Source organism: Bombina bombina, chromosome 4 (genome assembly GCF_027579735.1).
Source record: "Bombina bombina isolate aBomBom1 chromosome 4, aBomBom1.pri, whole genome shotgun sequence".
NCBI lineage: Eukaryota > Metazoa > Chordata > Amphibia > Anura > Bombinatoridae > Bombina > Bombina bombina.
This window is the reverse complement of record NC_069502.1, coordinates 580,642,675-580,658,844: the sequence shown is the minus strand read 5'-3', so window position 1 is coordinate 580,658,844 and position 16,170 is coordinate 580,642,675. Positions and strand designations below refer to the sequence as shown.

General features: G+C 38.8%; 1 protein-coding gene across 1 annotated transcript in view; it reads right to left on the bottom strand.

Annotated features, from left to right (window-relative positions):
- Positions 1-12,231, bottom strand: part of FHL5 (four and a half LIM domains 5) — a 16,573-nt gene extending 4,342 nt beyond the window's left edge. Inside the window, exons 1-3 of the mRNA XM_053709100.1 lie at positions 12,069-12,231; positions 5,821-5,995; positions 4,059-4,228 (exon numbers count right to left, since the gene is read on the bottom strand). Coding sequence (XP_053565075.1) covers positions 4,059-4,228; positions 5,821-5,995; positions 12,069-12,227 — 504 coding nt within the window. The 5' untranslated portion in view covers positions 12,228-12,231. The remainder of the gene's footprint in view (positions 1-4,058; positions 4,229-5,820; positions 5,996-12,068) is intronic.
- Between the last annotated feature and the right edge of the window lie 3,939 nt (positions 12,232-16,170).

Here is a 16,170-nt window from a genome sequence, read left to right as displayed (position 1 = left end):
TGGCTCTCTCCTTTAGGTACAGCACCCACTGCTGCACTGTCACATGGGGGTCTCCACTTCAGCCACACTCCTAGATCTGGTAATAGACAAGGACGTGGTGTAGGTATTTTACTTTCCTCTCATTGCACCTTTCAACTAATTCAACCCATCTCTTCCCTCACATTTTCCTCATTTGAAACTCACATGATTCACTTATTCTCTCCCCTCTCTATACATGTTGTAGTCATATACCGCCCTCCTGGCTTCCCAAATTAATTTTTAAATCACTTTGCTGCCTGTCTACCCTATTTCCTTTCTCAGACACCCCTGCCCTCATTCTTGGCAACTTCAACATCTCTCTTGACAATCCCACGGCCTCCTCTGCAAAACAACTTCTGCAACTCACTTCCTCTTTCGGTCTGTCACAATGGGCTGACTCTCCCACTCACAAAGATGGTCACTCCCTTGATCTGATCTTTAGCTATCGATGCACTATTTCAGACTTCACAAACTCCCATTTTCCTCTTTCTGACCATCATCTACTCACTTGCAACATCTCATCCCTCCCTACAACTCCCCCTCCTTCTACCCCTCACACCAAACTTCATAGAAGCATTATGTTATTAGATCAGCAGTAGCTCGCTAGTTCTCTCGAACTTCCCCTCTCATCCATCTCCTCCTTTTCCTGCCCTGACCAATCCATCTGCCACTATAATTCCACCTTTACATTGGTCCTTTCTTCACTAGAAGTTCATCTTGAACTCCTACTACTCTGCCCTTAATCTTCTTAAGTAACATTGCTTTTCTACTCTTATCTCTTTTTCTTGAAACCGAAAACGTCTGCTCCACTTTCAATATTCTTCTCCGCCCACCTCCTAATACAATTTCTCTCTCAGTTCAAGATTTTGCCAGCCACTTCAACAACAAAATCAATTCCATCAGAAACTAAATCAGCTCCCAACATACTTCCAGTCTCTCACCCCCTCAAAAGCTTGCAATCAAGCAAAACCCATATATTTAGCTTTTTCGCCCCTGTTACTGAGGAAGAAGTTTCTGCACTTATACTGTGCTCTCACCTCACTATCTGTCCCCTCGACTCCATCCCCCTAACAGCTACTCCCCTCCCTCTCTTCTACACTTACCCCTATACTCACACATTTTCAACCTGTCCCTCAGCACCGGTATATTTCCCTTATCTCTAAAACATGCGCTGGTCACACCCATCCTCAAAAAACCTTCTCTTGATCCAACTACCACCCTATTTCCCTACTTCCTCTTGCCTCAAAGCTTTTTGAACTGCCTCCTTGACCCACTGCAATCTGGATTTCGCCCCCATCACTCCACAGAGACTGCAATCATTAGGGTTACCAATTACCTACTTACAGCAAAATCTAAAGGCCACCTCTCTCTGCTTATCCTCCTTAATCTGTCTGCAGCTTTGATACTGTCGACCACGCTCTTTTGCTCCAAACCCTCCAATCCTTTGGCATTTGTGACACAGCCCACTCGTGGTTATTTTCCTACCTGTCTAAACATACTTTTAGTGTAGCCTTCTCTGGGGCTTCCTCTGCCTCTTCACCACTTTCTGTTGGGGTACCGCAAGGCTCTGTTCTCAGTCCCCTTCTCTTCTCAATCTACACATCATCATTAGGTTTCTTAATAAAGTCCCACAGGTTTCAATATCATCTGTATGCTGACGACACCCAAATCTACCTCTCTGCACCAGACCTTTCTCCTTCCTTGCTAACCTGTGTCACTGTCTTTCTTACATCTCTTCCTGGATGTCCTCTCACTACCTTAAGCTAAATCTCTGCAAAACTGAGCTCCTTATTTTCCCTCCTCCTTCTAAAATCTCCACCCCCATCTCTCTATAACTCTTGACAACTCCATCATTACTGCTACCCCGCATGTCCGATGTCTTGGGGTCACATTTGACTCAGATCTTTCTTTCACTCCTCACATTCAGTCCTTGGCTAAATCCTGCCACTTCCACCTTAAAAACATCTCTAAAATTAGACATTTCCTTAAACAAGACACAACTAAGATTTGAATCCACTCTCTCATCCTTTCCCGCCTCAACTACTGCAACTCCGTCCTCTCTGGTCTCCCTAGCTGCCACCTAGCTCCTTTACAATCCATAATGAATGCCTCTGCCAGGCTCATCTTCCTTACACGTTGCTCTTCATCTGCTGCACCTCTCTGCCAATCTCTTCACAGGCTTCCTCTTGCCTCCAGGATTAAATACAAAATTCTGAATCTGACATACAAGGCCCTAAACTGCACTGCTCCCCCTACATCTCAGACCTTGTCTCCAGATACTTTCCTCCCATCCCCTTCTCTCTGCTCTCGACCTCCTACTCTCTTCCTCTCTTGTTACCTCCTCACATTCCCATTTACAGGACTTCCCCAGACAGGCTCCCATCTTGTGGAACTCTCTGCCTTGCTCCACAAGACTCTCCCTTAGTTTTGAAAGCTTCAAGCGCTCCCTAAAAACTCTACTGTTCAGGGATGCATACAACCTACACTAACCTTTCCTAATACCAGTTCCCCTCCTCCATTACTATCTGCCATGAACCCCCGAGTCCAACTGTTTGCAGATCACCTTCATAAGAGCTGACTGCAACAGTGCAACTAGCAGCAGGGCTCTCTACCCATTTATCCCTATAAATGCTAACTTGTATACCGCCTATGTTTATAGCGCTGCAGAATCTGTTGCCGCTCTACAAATAACCAATAATAAGGATACTACGAAAATGAAGCACAATTAATAACAGAAGTAAATTGGAAAGTTGTTAACAAATGTATGCTCTAACTGAATCATGAAATACATTTCTTGGCTTTCATGTCCCTTTAACACATGTCCAAGCTCCTGGACCTACCTCAATATGCTGTTTAACAAAGGATACCAACCGAATTAGGAAAATGGAAAAGTTGTTTACCATTGCAGGCTCTGCTTGATTCATGGAAGTTTAATTTTGACTTTACTGTTTGTTTTCTATTTATTATGGTAACCTTCTCCAACTTATCACCATTGCTGGTTCAACCAACACTTAAGGCAAGATTTATTATTGGGCGAATGGCCAGATCGGTTGCAGGTTCGCACAAGGAAGCTTCATAAACCCTCTCCACCAAACTGGTGTTGGGGGATGAAAATCACCCTGGATTAATTCAGCCAGGGTGCTTGACAAACCCTACTCTCACACAATTGGTTGCATGAGGGTATGGGTAGCAGTATTGCACGGTTGTTCCCTTGTGCAATGATAAATATGGGGAACACATTTGTCCCACAATTTGCAATAAAATGTGGACAGGTTAACAACATGTGATGTGAATCCTGTCTGCTTGCAAACTGATAACGCTTGCCCTCAGTCAAAGTTTAACATGAGAGGCAGTCTACTAAAATGTTGCATGTTCTTAAACATGTTGCATGTTCTATTGCAGTACTTCAATCTTATATTTAACATTATTACCCTTCATGCAGCAACCAAATTAATGGGTAAGCAGGAGACTAAAAATTGGAAAAATCCTGTATGTATTTCTTTATGGGAATTTATACAATAACATCTAGTTACCTTTGAGCAAACCTACTATTACTCTTTGTATGTATGTATTGGGTACTTGTAAAGCACAGGTAATCACCCGTTAGGGTTTCAAGGCGCTGCTCATTTTATCGACCTCAGAAGGCTGAAAGGCTGAGGGGATCGAACCTGCAACCCTTGGGTTGCTACAGGGCTCAGCCATAGTGCCTTAGCATGCGGAGCTATCTGTCTTTAACAAACAATACCAGAAGAATTAAGTTAATTTGCTAACTGAAGTACATTTGAAAGTTGTGTAAACTTGCATGATCTATCTGAATTGAGAGTTTGATTTTCACTTGACTGTCCCTTTAAAGAAAAACACTACAGACAAGCACAGATAGCGTGATTTCCCTCCTATATAATACATTTGTTATTCTATATCTAGGAACTACTAGAATTCCCTGTGCAGTCTAACGTAACACTAGAACTCCTTATACTTAAACATGTAATAAAGAAACATGGATGTTAACTGAAATAGCAATTTTTTTGGGCCCTGCTTACCTTCTTACAGGATGTGCACTGATTTGCGTATTTTTTCTCATAGCATGACACACAATAAATGCTTAGCTGCTTTGGAACAAAAGGTTTGGCTCCTATCGGGTGCCTACAATTATGGCAGATGAAGCAGGTTTCATGCCAGTTACATCCTTTATATTCTATTTTACGGGATCCTAAAAGAAATGAGAGAAAAATATTGCATTGGCTCTGCATAAAAAATGTGGTTGCAATTATTTATTTAAAGGGACAGTCTACAATATAGATAATCTCTTTATTATCCATTCCCCAGTTTTGCACAACCAACACTGTTATATTAATATACATTTTACCTCTGTGATTACCTTGTATCTAAACCTCTGCAGACTGTCTCCTTAACTAAGTGCTATTTACAGACTTGCATTGAAGCCAATCAGTGCTGGCTCATGAATAACTCCACGGGAGGGATCACAATGTTATCTATATGGCACACATGCACTAGCAGTGTCTTGCTGTGAAAAGCTATACAAATGCACTGTAATAAGAGGTAGTCTGTAGTGCTCAGTGTTATTTACAGACTTGCATTTTAGCCAGTCAGTGCTGGATCATGAATAACTCTATGGCACAGCATTATCTAAATGACACACATGAACTAGCAGTGTCTTGCTGTGTAAAGCTATAAAAATGTACTGTGATATGAGGTGGTCAATAGTGCTTAGTGCTATTTACAGACTTGCATTTTAGCCAATCAGTGTTGGCTCATGAATAACTCCACGGGAGTGAGCACAATGTTATCTATCCTGGCACACATGAATTAGCAGTGCCTTGGTGTAAAAAGCTATAAAAAAGCACTGTGATAAGAGGCAGTCTGTAGTGCTCAATGCAATTTACAGACTTGCATTTTAGCAAATCAGTGCTGGCTCATGAATAACTCCACAGGAGTGAGCACAATGTCATCTATATGGCACACATGAACTAGCAGTGTCTTGAAATGAAAAGCTATAAAAATGCACTGCCATAAGAGGCTGCCTGTAGTGGCTTAGAGACAGGCACAAATTTAGAGGTTTAAAGGTTATAAAGTATATTAATATAATATGTTGGTTGTGCAAAGCTGGGGAATGGGTAGTTAAGGCGTTATCTATCTTTTAAAAAATAATAATTTTTGGAGTAGCCTGTCCCTTTAATAGTGACAGCCATTGTTATGTATTATAGCCACTATATCAGGGGTGGCAGACCTGTGGCATGCCAATGATTTTGATGGCATGCCATCCTTGTCTTACAACCATGCTGCCAGCTCCTCATAGAGCACATTCCAGCTATACTCATCAGTGGAGGCCTACTTCACCCTCCTAGTCTACAACATGAAAAACTACAATGCCCAGCATGCTGCAGCTTAAGAGTGCTAATCACTCATTTATACATTTCTCTCATTAAACATGCTGAATAGGAAAGAGTGTTGTGGCGCATAGAAAAAGGACAGTGATTAACAAAGTGCTGTTTTTATAACTATTATTTTTAGTATGTTTTTATATTTCAGATAGCCATTTATGTATCTTTAGAATTTGGGACACACACTAGACGATAGTCTTTTCTTGTCTGGATGCAAGGATGAAGGCTTAACATGAAATAGAAAACATTACTGTGTGCATTAAACATCAAAATTGTAATATGTATACATTAGTTAAGATTAGTGTTTTATATAAACAAGAAACATAATTACATTAGAAATGAATTTAGTTAAATAATGTTTGTTAATAACTACTGAAGTATACTTGTAATGCAATATTACCAGGCATTATGGTTCCCTTGCAGTCAAAACATTTAGAGGAATACTCATTAGAATAGCACTCATTGCACAGCAGGAGTTCATCCTTGGCAGCAAAAGGTTTCTCAACCAGAGAATGGCTACATTTGGCACACTTGAAACAAGCTTCATGCCAGTGACGGTCTTTGTATGCAAAATCCTTAAAGAAAAATAAAATGTTCAAACTCAAAAACACATAGCAATGGTTGCAAGGAACAGGTGACTAGCTGCACCTTATAACATTTGCATTATTATGTGCCAGGATTCATTCTTTAAATAAAATACAGAAGATTTGCAGAATGTTTGCTGTATATAGTAAAAATACATTATTATCTTCTTGATTTTATATTTAAAGGGACACTGAACCCAAATTTTTTTCTTTTTGATTTGGATAGAGCATGCAATTTTAAGCAACTTTCTAATTTACTCCTATTATCAAATTTTCTTCATTCTCTTGGTATCTTTATTTGAATAGCAAGAATGTAAGTTAGGATGCCGGCCCATTTTTGGTGAACAACCTGGGTTGTTCTTGCTGATTGGTGGATAAATTCACCCACCAATAAACAAGTGCTGTCCAGTGTGTGAACCAAAAATTGGCTGGCTCCTTAGCTTAGATGTCTTCTTTTTCAGATAAAGATACCAAGAGAACGAAGAAAAATTGATAATAGGAGTGAATTAGAAAGTTGCTTAAAATTGCATGCTCTATCTGACTCACAAAAGAAGAAATTTGGGTTCAGTGTCCCTTTAAAGGGACAGAAAATTCAAACTTAAACTTTCATGATTCAGATAGGGCATATGATATTAAACAAATTTCCAGTTTGCTTCTATTATGAAATGCTCTGTCCTCTTGATATCCTTTGTTGAGGAGTAAAGCTAGGCAGGCTGAGAAGAGCACAGGAGCGTGTATTTGTCTTTAGCAGTCTATGGAAGCAGTGTTTGTATCTATTTAAAACATTGCTTTAAACAATGTTGATAATACTGCGACCCAATGGCTAGAGACATGTGCACGCCCCTTAGCTCAGCTAGGGTCACTATTTAACAAAGGATACCAAGAAAACTAAGGAGAATTGATAACAGAAGTTAACTGAAAATCTGTTTAAAATTACAAGCTCTCTCCAATCCATTAAAGTTGACTTTACTATTCCCCGTTAGAACATTAGTATTGTTTGAGCGCCACTTACCACAGTTAAAAGTAAACACTGATCCCATTGTGAAGTTACCATAAATCTTACCATTGATACCATTGTACAATGTAAAATGACACCAGTCTCTTAGGGCTAGATTTATTAAAGCTGAGGCGTACAGGGCGCGTATATGCGCCCCTGTACGCCTCAGCTCGCCTGTGGCGGGGCAAAAATACTCGCAGGTATTCGGCATTGCACACGAGCGAAATTTTGCGCTTGCGTGCAATCCCGCCCCCTGCCCGCGCAAGCCAATCACGCGCAGGCAGGAGCTGTCAATCTCCTCGGGCTAGACCAAGGAGATTGAATTTCGCCACATTAGAGGTGGCGAAGAGGCTAAGGAAGCAGCGGTCTGGTGACCGCTGCTTGATAAATGACGGCGAGCAAGTTCTTGTGAGAACTTGCAGCCGTAGGGCGTCTGCTCTAACTGTATACTAAAGTGAGAGCAGCTGGTGGGCAGGATCTCCGCCCCCTCTAGCTATTTCATCAAAACATTTGTAACTAGGGGAGGAGCAGGCTGGCTTTGTAAGGGGGAGGGTCCTGTCTGTGCTGCACAACGATCTGTACAATATGCATCATGTTAGTAACAACAGTCACCAGGCGACCGTGACAAAATACAGGACATTGTGTGTCTCACGACCAGACCATCTTAGTTGACAGGAGAGAATTGCCTTATTAATGCTAAAGTAAGACAGGAATCTGCTGCCTTCTAATGTGTACTAAACATACTTTGCACAAATAGTACTGCCACAGTCAGTGGTTCCTGGTAGCTGAGCAGGTGGCGCTATACATGTACTACAGCTGGTTAGGGAGCTTTGTGGAGAAGAAACAATACTATAGTATTATACAGTTCATTACAGGAAATGACATCACAGGCAAGTTCACTCTCAATTTTAACAACTTTAGCTGCAAAAAAATGTAATACATATATATTGAAAAAATACTATTTCATCTATTCTTTTTTCAAATATTGTACTTTGTTTTCTGACTACAGTGTCCCTTTACATTAAAATGATGATTTTAAACACTAAGATGCATGCTAGGTATAATGTTATATGCAAAGCATAATAATTAGTAGATGTATTTTTTTACACTATATGGAAAAAAAGTATGTGGAGGCCCCTATTAATTATTGAGTTCAGGTGTTTCAGCCACAACCATTGATAGCAGGTGCATACAATCCAGCACATAGCCATGAACATTCCCTAGACAAACATGTGTACAAAGTTGGTGTGGAGGAACTTGAGTGGCCTGTACAGAGCCCTGACCTAAGCCCCACTGAATTTTGGGATACATTGGAATTCCGATTGTGAGCCAGACCTACTCATCCAATATCATTTGTGGTTGTTATAACCACAAAGGGGGAAAGAGCAATTCCATATAAATGCCCATAGTTTTGGATTGGGATGTCCAACAAGCTAAAAACAACCTCATGGCCAGGTATCTTTATAGTGTATATTAGTTGTTTAAATATTGAAGATATAAGTGTAAAGGTTTAGTTTCTATAAAGTATGTTATTTTTCTACAAAATGTGTGCTGCCACATTTATACCTAGGTTTTCCCCTTATCTATATCTTCTGCTGAGGACAATTAGGGACAGATATAAAAGAGGCAATAAAAAGATTTTGCAACCTGCTAGATAATTATTTCTATGCAGATAGTAATCCCTATAAACAATCAATTTTGTTTTAACTTTACTCCATTGACGATTTATTGGAGCAAGAAGAGTCCTAAAGATTTTGTTGATGTAATGAACAGAAATGACTGTGGCTTAAATTTCCCTACCAGTTTTACAGCTCTTCCTTACATTTCCTTGATTTGAGCTTGCTAAGGAACTTGTCTGGGATCTATAAAGTCTGAGGTGTATAGGCAACCAATTTCTTGAAATTGGTTACTCCACGTGAGCAGCTGTCATCCCAAACACATTCCTTACTCAGTGGTCAAAGGCCAGTTTACAAAGGTTAAAGAGAAACTGTCCTGACACACAAAGTTTTGAAAGCCACACTGACCTCCTAGCTGGATGGCTTAGAGATAGAGGTTGCACTACCTAAGTAATTCAGAGAGCTAGAGTGATGTCTATGGATAGGCGGTTACTTCTCTGTAATCAAGCATGGAAAATAAATCCCTTTAAGGGTGTGACATTTGTCACAAACTATTTAGCCCAATATAAAGAGATTTGTAAAATAGTAAGGAAACATTTCCAAATCATGGGCGCTGATGATGGTTTGGTGAGTGATGTTAGAGATGGATGTAATGTCTCTTACAGGAGAAATAGATATTTGGGTAACATCTTTTCTCTATCTCAATTAAAGCAAACAAGTACCACCATTCCTTCATCTTGGGTTCCCTTTAGGGATATGTTCAGATGTGAAAATCAACAGTGTTAAGCATGTGAGCATGTGCATATAGCTTTCTCTTTTGCATCATTGGTTACAGGGGAGAATTTTCAGGTAAAAAAACTTTCTCAATTGCAGGTCAATCTATGTTATTTATCTTATATGGTGTGCAGAATTTACTCTCCAATACGTGGGCCTCATGACTGGGAGGTCCATTCTCCTATTCAAGAACATTTGTCCACTATTAGTATTGGAAAATGCAGCACATCATTGGTACAACATTTTGTAATAAATAAGCATCCTCATTAAGAAGGATGTCAATTGAGGGAATAAAAAAAAAAAAAAAAAAAAAAGTGGAGGAGACAGGAGGAGACAGGTTCCAGATCTTGTCAATCCAAGAAATGTATTGGACATTTAGATTGAGAACACAGGTTCCTCTGGGTCTCAATTCTGAATATGTTTTAATTATCTACTGGCAATGTTCAATAGTTTTGCGCTAGCATTTATTATTCAGCTCTTCTACTCTTCTAGTGTATATAATTTGCATATTGTTTGTTTGTAGTAATCCAAATTTTTTCCATGATTTAATCAAGTGTGTTCAATTAGTGAGACATAAATTATATTTAGCATAAGAAAGCAACAATGAATCCATTCTCAAAGTATTGTATGTAACTATAGGCTTAAATAATCCCAATGTCTTTAAATTATTTGACTAATTGGGATGAATCATTGTGTTTTTAAGCAAACTATAGATGTTAGGTTTTTAAGGCTATGGATATGGTGGTCAGCAGAAATGCATCAGCCGGTTTACCGACCTAGGGACTATTGTTCATCATTAATTCCTGTTAGCACATCTACACTTTTTATATTTTTGGATGGAAAATAAAAGCTAAGTTTTAACTATTGGAGCTCCCTTTCATTCTCAAAGTTGTGAATGCCAGTTATGCAGGTAGAGCTCTAACAGCTGCAGCTGAGCTCCATGACATCTCCCGGATTGTTTCCCGAGTCGGCACTAGACCAATCAATGGTTGGAGCTACAGCGAATTGGAATGCCAATACCCGTACCACGTGAGTGGCAAAACCTGAATACAGAAGCACTAATGCGAGTTGAAGATGGACAAGGAGTTTGTGTGAGTGTCCAGTCTTGCAAAGTTAAGCAAGTTGCTTTAGAAGAAAATACTGTGTTTGGTACAGAAGTGTGAGGGACCTCCAGGAAAGCTGAATGGGGCCTTATAGTAAACCAATGGAACTACTATTGTTCAAGTGAGTGCACTATTTTTAATATAACGGAATGAGGGCACAGAAGCTACATATATTGAGTAATTTGATGTTACTTAAAAATTCTTATTTACTTAATTATTTCAATAAACCTATGTTCCATATAGCGTTGTCTACAGTCTTTTTTGTTGCATGAAGGGTTATAGAAAACACAAATAATCACAAAGAAATTAAAAGGTGTTAACAACATAATCAGGTCGGCAATCTTATTTTGTATTTAAGTTTATACAGTATCACACTATTGTACAGGGCTGGACAGGATGTGGCCCCACAGAGGCCCACCAGCCAGCTGTGAAAAGTACCAGTATACCAGAGGGCCAATCCAGCACTGCTATTGTATGTTTGTTTGGGGTTTACATTTACATCAGTGAATGAATCGTATCACTTTTCTAGTTGAATCAAACATATCCACTGTATTTCACAGAAGTTTCTTATATTATAATATACTTTGTATCATTATTTATTTTTTTGTGCACTATTATTTATAGGTGATTGATATTACACATTTAGCTTACCTTATCTGACACATGAATCAATCAGCTGACAAAGACATTGCTGGCTATTGGATAGTGTAAATCTGATGAGTAAAGGTTTTAACTTCAGAATCTACATCTTGTATGTTTTTAAATTTGCAGCAGAAAGTATTGTATTAATGAATAGAACTTATCAATTAAAACAAACAAATGAAAACCAATACTCAAGTTCAGTAAGATGGACTCACCATTTAATAAAAGACGGGTGCATGCCTTTATGACACGTCAGGGATTTGCAATATTAGCCATAAAGAACAGCAGATGCATTGATCAGTTTGGGTGATTATATTGTTTGTGCTGTTCTAATTCTATTGATTTGACCGCAACTAGATAAAACTGTATACAGCAGTTAAGACCAAGGTATATATATCAGATATATGGCAACAATGAATGGCTACAATAAAAAGTCATCCAAATAGAAAATGGGCTGTGAATATATAGTGATATGTTAGTCCTCCTGAATTGTGAAATACAGTTAATCCTTGTATAGTGTTGTGATAATCCCAAAAATCCAAAAGCATAAAAAATAAACATGTAGAAAAAAATCAAAATAAAAAAAACAAAAAAATGATATAGGAAGACAATTGGATCCATCCCACCTTGGATCACAACATGTTATTATAATTCCAGGGTCAGCTAGGCACCCTCTTAAGGAGCTATAGGTGCTCACACATAACTGGGCTAAACCCTCCAGTTTCTTCTATTGATTTGACTGCCTTCAACCCCCCCAAAACAACTTCACTTAGAATACTTACTAGATGAACTTGTGTCCCCCAAATTCTGCTGCCCTATGCAAAGACCTAGATGGCTTAGACCAAAATATGTCACAATATGCACAGGTTTGCTCCCCTTTGTTACTATACATATGGCATATATCTGCATTTAGAACATACTAATAATATTACCTTGGAGTCACATTCAATAGGCTTCTTACATCCTTCACATACGTTTGCAAAAAGGTTTTCATAGCATTTAACACAGTAGGGACTGGCACCTTTGAGAGTATATTTTTTTCCATATAGAGACTCCTTACAGTACTGACAGTCAAAATCAGTGTCTTCCATATCAACAGGTCTGTAAGAGGTGGAAATTTATTTTTAAATTTGTGATGATCATACAATACAAACATAACTATTGTATATAGATATCTATTAAATAATAATAGCATTCTCAGAAATCAACTTCAGTTAAAGCAATTAAGCAAACAACCACCTACAATATGATGCTATATATATCATGTTGACTTCTGTCTTCAGTTTTTGGGAGGACAGCTATGATGCGCACCAGAGCGTTCAACACGTGAACACTAATTAACATGTTGTCTTGAGAAAGGCTCAATGTCGAGCCGAAACGTCAACATCTGAATTTTAAGAAGAATTGTATTTTTGAATAAAGTTTATAAGTTTTAAATCCTGCGAGTGCCCCTACATCAGTGACTATAATATATTATATATATATATATATATATATATATACACATACACATACACACACTATAACTGTCTCAGTCCCTAAATGCAACTGTCTGTGAATGCTGTTGGGAACCCAGGGCTGTGGGTTTTTATAGTGTGAGAGTGCAGTCCCTTGTGTGATTTATATATATATATATATATATATATATATATATATATATATATATATATATAGATGTACCAATAGAAAAGCAAATAAAAAAAAGGCAAACAATAATATTTCTCAACAGTATTACAGATATTCACCTACTCAAAGAGCAACTAGATATAGATTGTACTCAATAACTCTATTATCCTCATTTTTATTTATTGGTAGAGGTGAATATATTCATACTCCTCCAATCAAAGAGGCTACTCTTGAGTCACTTCACTTTAATGGAATGTTATGTAGAGGAGGAGAACAGTTTAGCCAAAAACTCCCTTGATTACAAATAAAATAAAATCTGTGGCAAAGCCTTCAAACTGGCACATTAGGACACTTATTGGCCCTATCTTGATCCTATAAGCTTTAAAGAAGGCAACTGAAAGACATTTAAGAATTATAGACTCAGTAAGCATGTAATGTTGATCAGTCCTGCTGACCTAAATAGGGTGAGTAGAGTCAACACTATGGTATTATGCAAGAATAAGAAGTATCAAGGGAGTAGGTGGAATTGCGGTATGGACAAGAAAAACCGCATATGTAGCCCTCCTAGACTAGGAGGTTCATTCAATGGGGGGGGGGGGGGGGGGGCATGAGTATCTTTCAGCTATACCCCCTATTTTAGTCTAATTAGGAGGTGCGACTGTGCATAAGGAATCCGCAGATAGAGAAAGAGCTTGACATAAAGCTAGATGCTTAGGTGAAATAATAAGGCATGTACAAATGTTATAAATGTTATACATGTGTCTTAAGCTAATACATTTAGGTAAGAAGGGAGTAACCAGCAGATATTATCTTATTAAACTGTCTTTGGGTCTATAGCAATTCCATATGTAAGATGGATACCAAAGGGTTATATACAGAGAAGTGTAAAGCAGTAATCTCCAGGAATCATACTGGATAAAAACAAACATTAGTATTTGTTAAATGCTAAATAATAAATGTTACACAAAACTGCTCCTATAGTCTGGAAAAGGTGTATTTACCATGTCTTATGGGAGAGTAAAAGTCCTGTGTGTTCTAGGCATAACTTAAGCCATAAAAATAAATCTCCATAGGTAAAACCTATAAAGCCATACTGCCTCGGCCGCTGGCAGCATGACAACATGCACTGGCACAAGTCTTCTAAAGACCCAATATACTATATATGTATATTAGTGTATAGCAATGAAGACTGGAGTTATGCTAATTAGGAAAAGCTTAGTAAGTACATGAGGTGTGTATAAACCCAACTGATACTGAACCAGTGAAAAACAAAAACACAAGTAAAACAGTATGTAGGTAACATTCACAATAATAACATTTTTAGTTCTGAAAGTCCGCGGAAAACAAGAAATGTACTCTTTATGCGAATAGTTATTTGTGCGAGTCATGTTGATCCTCTCCAGGTAAGATAGGCTATCCTACCCCACACCGGTCCCCTCTATCTGCTCCATTCAGCTAAACCTGAGGCCAAAAAAGACCTTCAAGATTTCAGAGCCTCGAGACAAATGGGTAACTTCCCTCTCCCACACTGTGCTATTCTCACCAATGAATTCCAATAGATCTGTATAAGAAGGGATGGTTGGGATCTGCAAGGTCGACAAAAATTGCAACCATATTTCTTTCCGGCTACTGACACGCATGTTATCTGTAGTCTTTTTGTGTTCCTGAGCCTTGTCTGCTGGGCCTAATGTGAGGGCCAGCTTAGTTATGGCTATACCGATTTCGCTGAGCCTCACGGAATTGCTGTCTTGCTGGGCCATGCTCACAATTGCGGTAGCTTCATTCGCAAATACCGGCTCCGGAATAACAGGGACCGAGTCCCTCACGCAGCTAGTTGGAGTAATGTTTGGGCATATGAGACCCGTAGCACAAGTATGCACATCTTCAGCTGAAGCAGATCTAAGATGTGTATATTTCTGAGAGGTACAAGAAACCCCGTGTTTGAAAGCGTTAGTCAGAAGTCCTTCAAGGGCAGTATGGTGCTCCGTAAGTATACAGCGCAGGGTCTCCATAAAGCTATTAAAACTTGCCATATTTTGTGGTTCAGGCGTCAAGGCTATTATATAGAGGGGATAAGCGATAGTTGACCTCAGTCTTCAGCATAAGCCCAGGGAGTTTGTATATCCCGCTGTCACGAAAACACAACAATGGCCGCTAAACACTCAATGCGAGGACAAGCCTCTGATCTCAACCCAACACTACCGTTTGTCAAATTCAACACTCCTCAGATGCAGGGTAAAAGTTAATACGGTTATCTAAGGGTTTTGTAAGGTTTAATTGTAGTATAAGTGCCGTCCATGTTCAATTATAAAAATATTATTACCGGAGCAGTATGAGTGTTTTAAGATGGCCGCTCCTCTAGCATACAGTGTGAGAGCTGCAAACATTATAAGATGGCTCCGTGTCCTTTCAGTTCTTCTTTTCTCCCTCAAATCCTCCAATACGTGTCTCAATGAGTTTAGCTACTATTTTGTAAGATTTTTGGCATTACTGAGTGATCTAGTATGTGGTTATTTATATTATATGAGCAGAGCTCTGTCTATGTGCGACCGCTCAGACGACCAGCTTGCTCCGCCCCCCTGATTTATATATTCATGATACTTAGGGCTCGATTTATCAAAGCTGAGGCGGACAGAGGCGCATATACAGCCAATCACGCGCGGGCAGGAGCTGTCAATCTGGTGGCGAAGAGGTTAGGAAAGCGGAGGTCTGATGACCACTACTTGTTAAATACGGCGAGCAGGTTCTTGTGAGAACTTGCAGCCATAGGGGCTTTGATAATTCGAGCACTTAGAGTGATAGTAAACTCTCCCCTTTTAAAATCAGATCCGATGTTAGTGATATTTTAGATGGAGTTTAATTCATCATTTGTAACGAAGAAGCGCTATAACTTACTTTTAAATTTAGATATAAAATTCAAAAATACAGTGCTCTGCCTCCCACTTCAAAAGTAATTTTTTCTGTGAGCTAACAATTTGAACTGTTCTTCAATCAGCTCTCTAGCTACAACAAAAGCGCTGATTGGAGAACAATTCAAACCGTTAGCTCACAGAAATATTTACTTTTGAAGTGGGCGGTGGAGCGCGGGAGTATTTGAGTTTTATATCTATATTAAAAAGTAAGTGAATGAAATGAAACTCCATCTAAAATATCACTAACATTCCAGATCTGTTTTTTTAAAGGGGAGAGTTTACCATCAATTTAAACATTTTCTCTGTTTCATCTAAAAGAAATGTTTTCCAATAGCAATGCAAATAGAGAATGTTGTCATTGTTACTGTCCATTTAAGCTATTTTGTTTGAATTATGCAAATATCTGTAACAGAGTTGGCATTCCTTCATTATATAAAATAAGCATATCGTAAAATGCAGAGAACTCAACAGGAAATGCTAAATGAAAAATAATGTA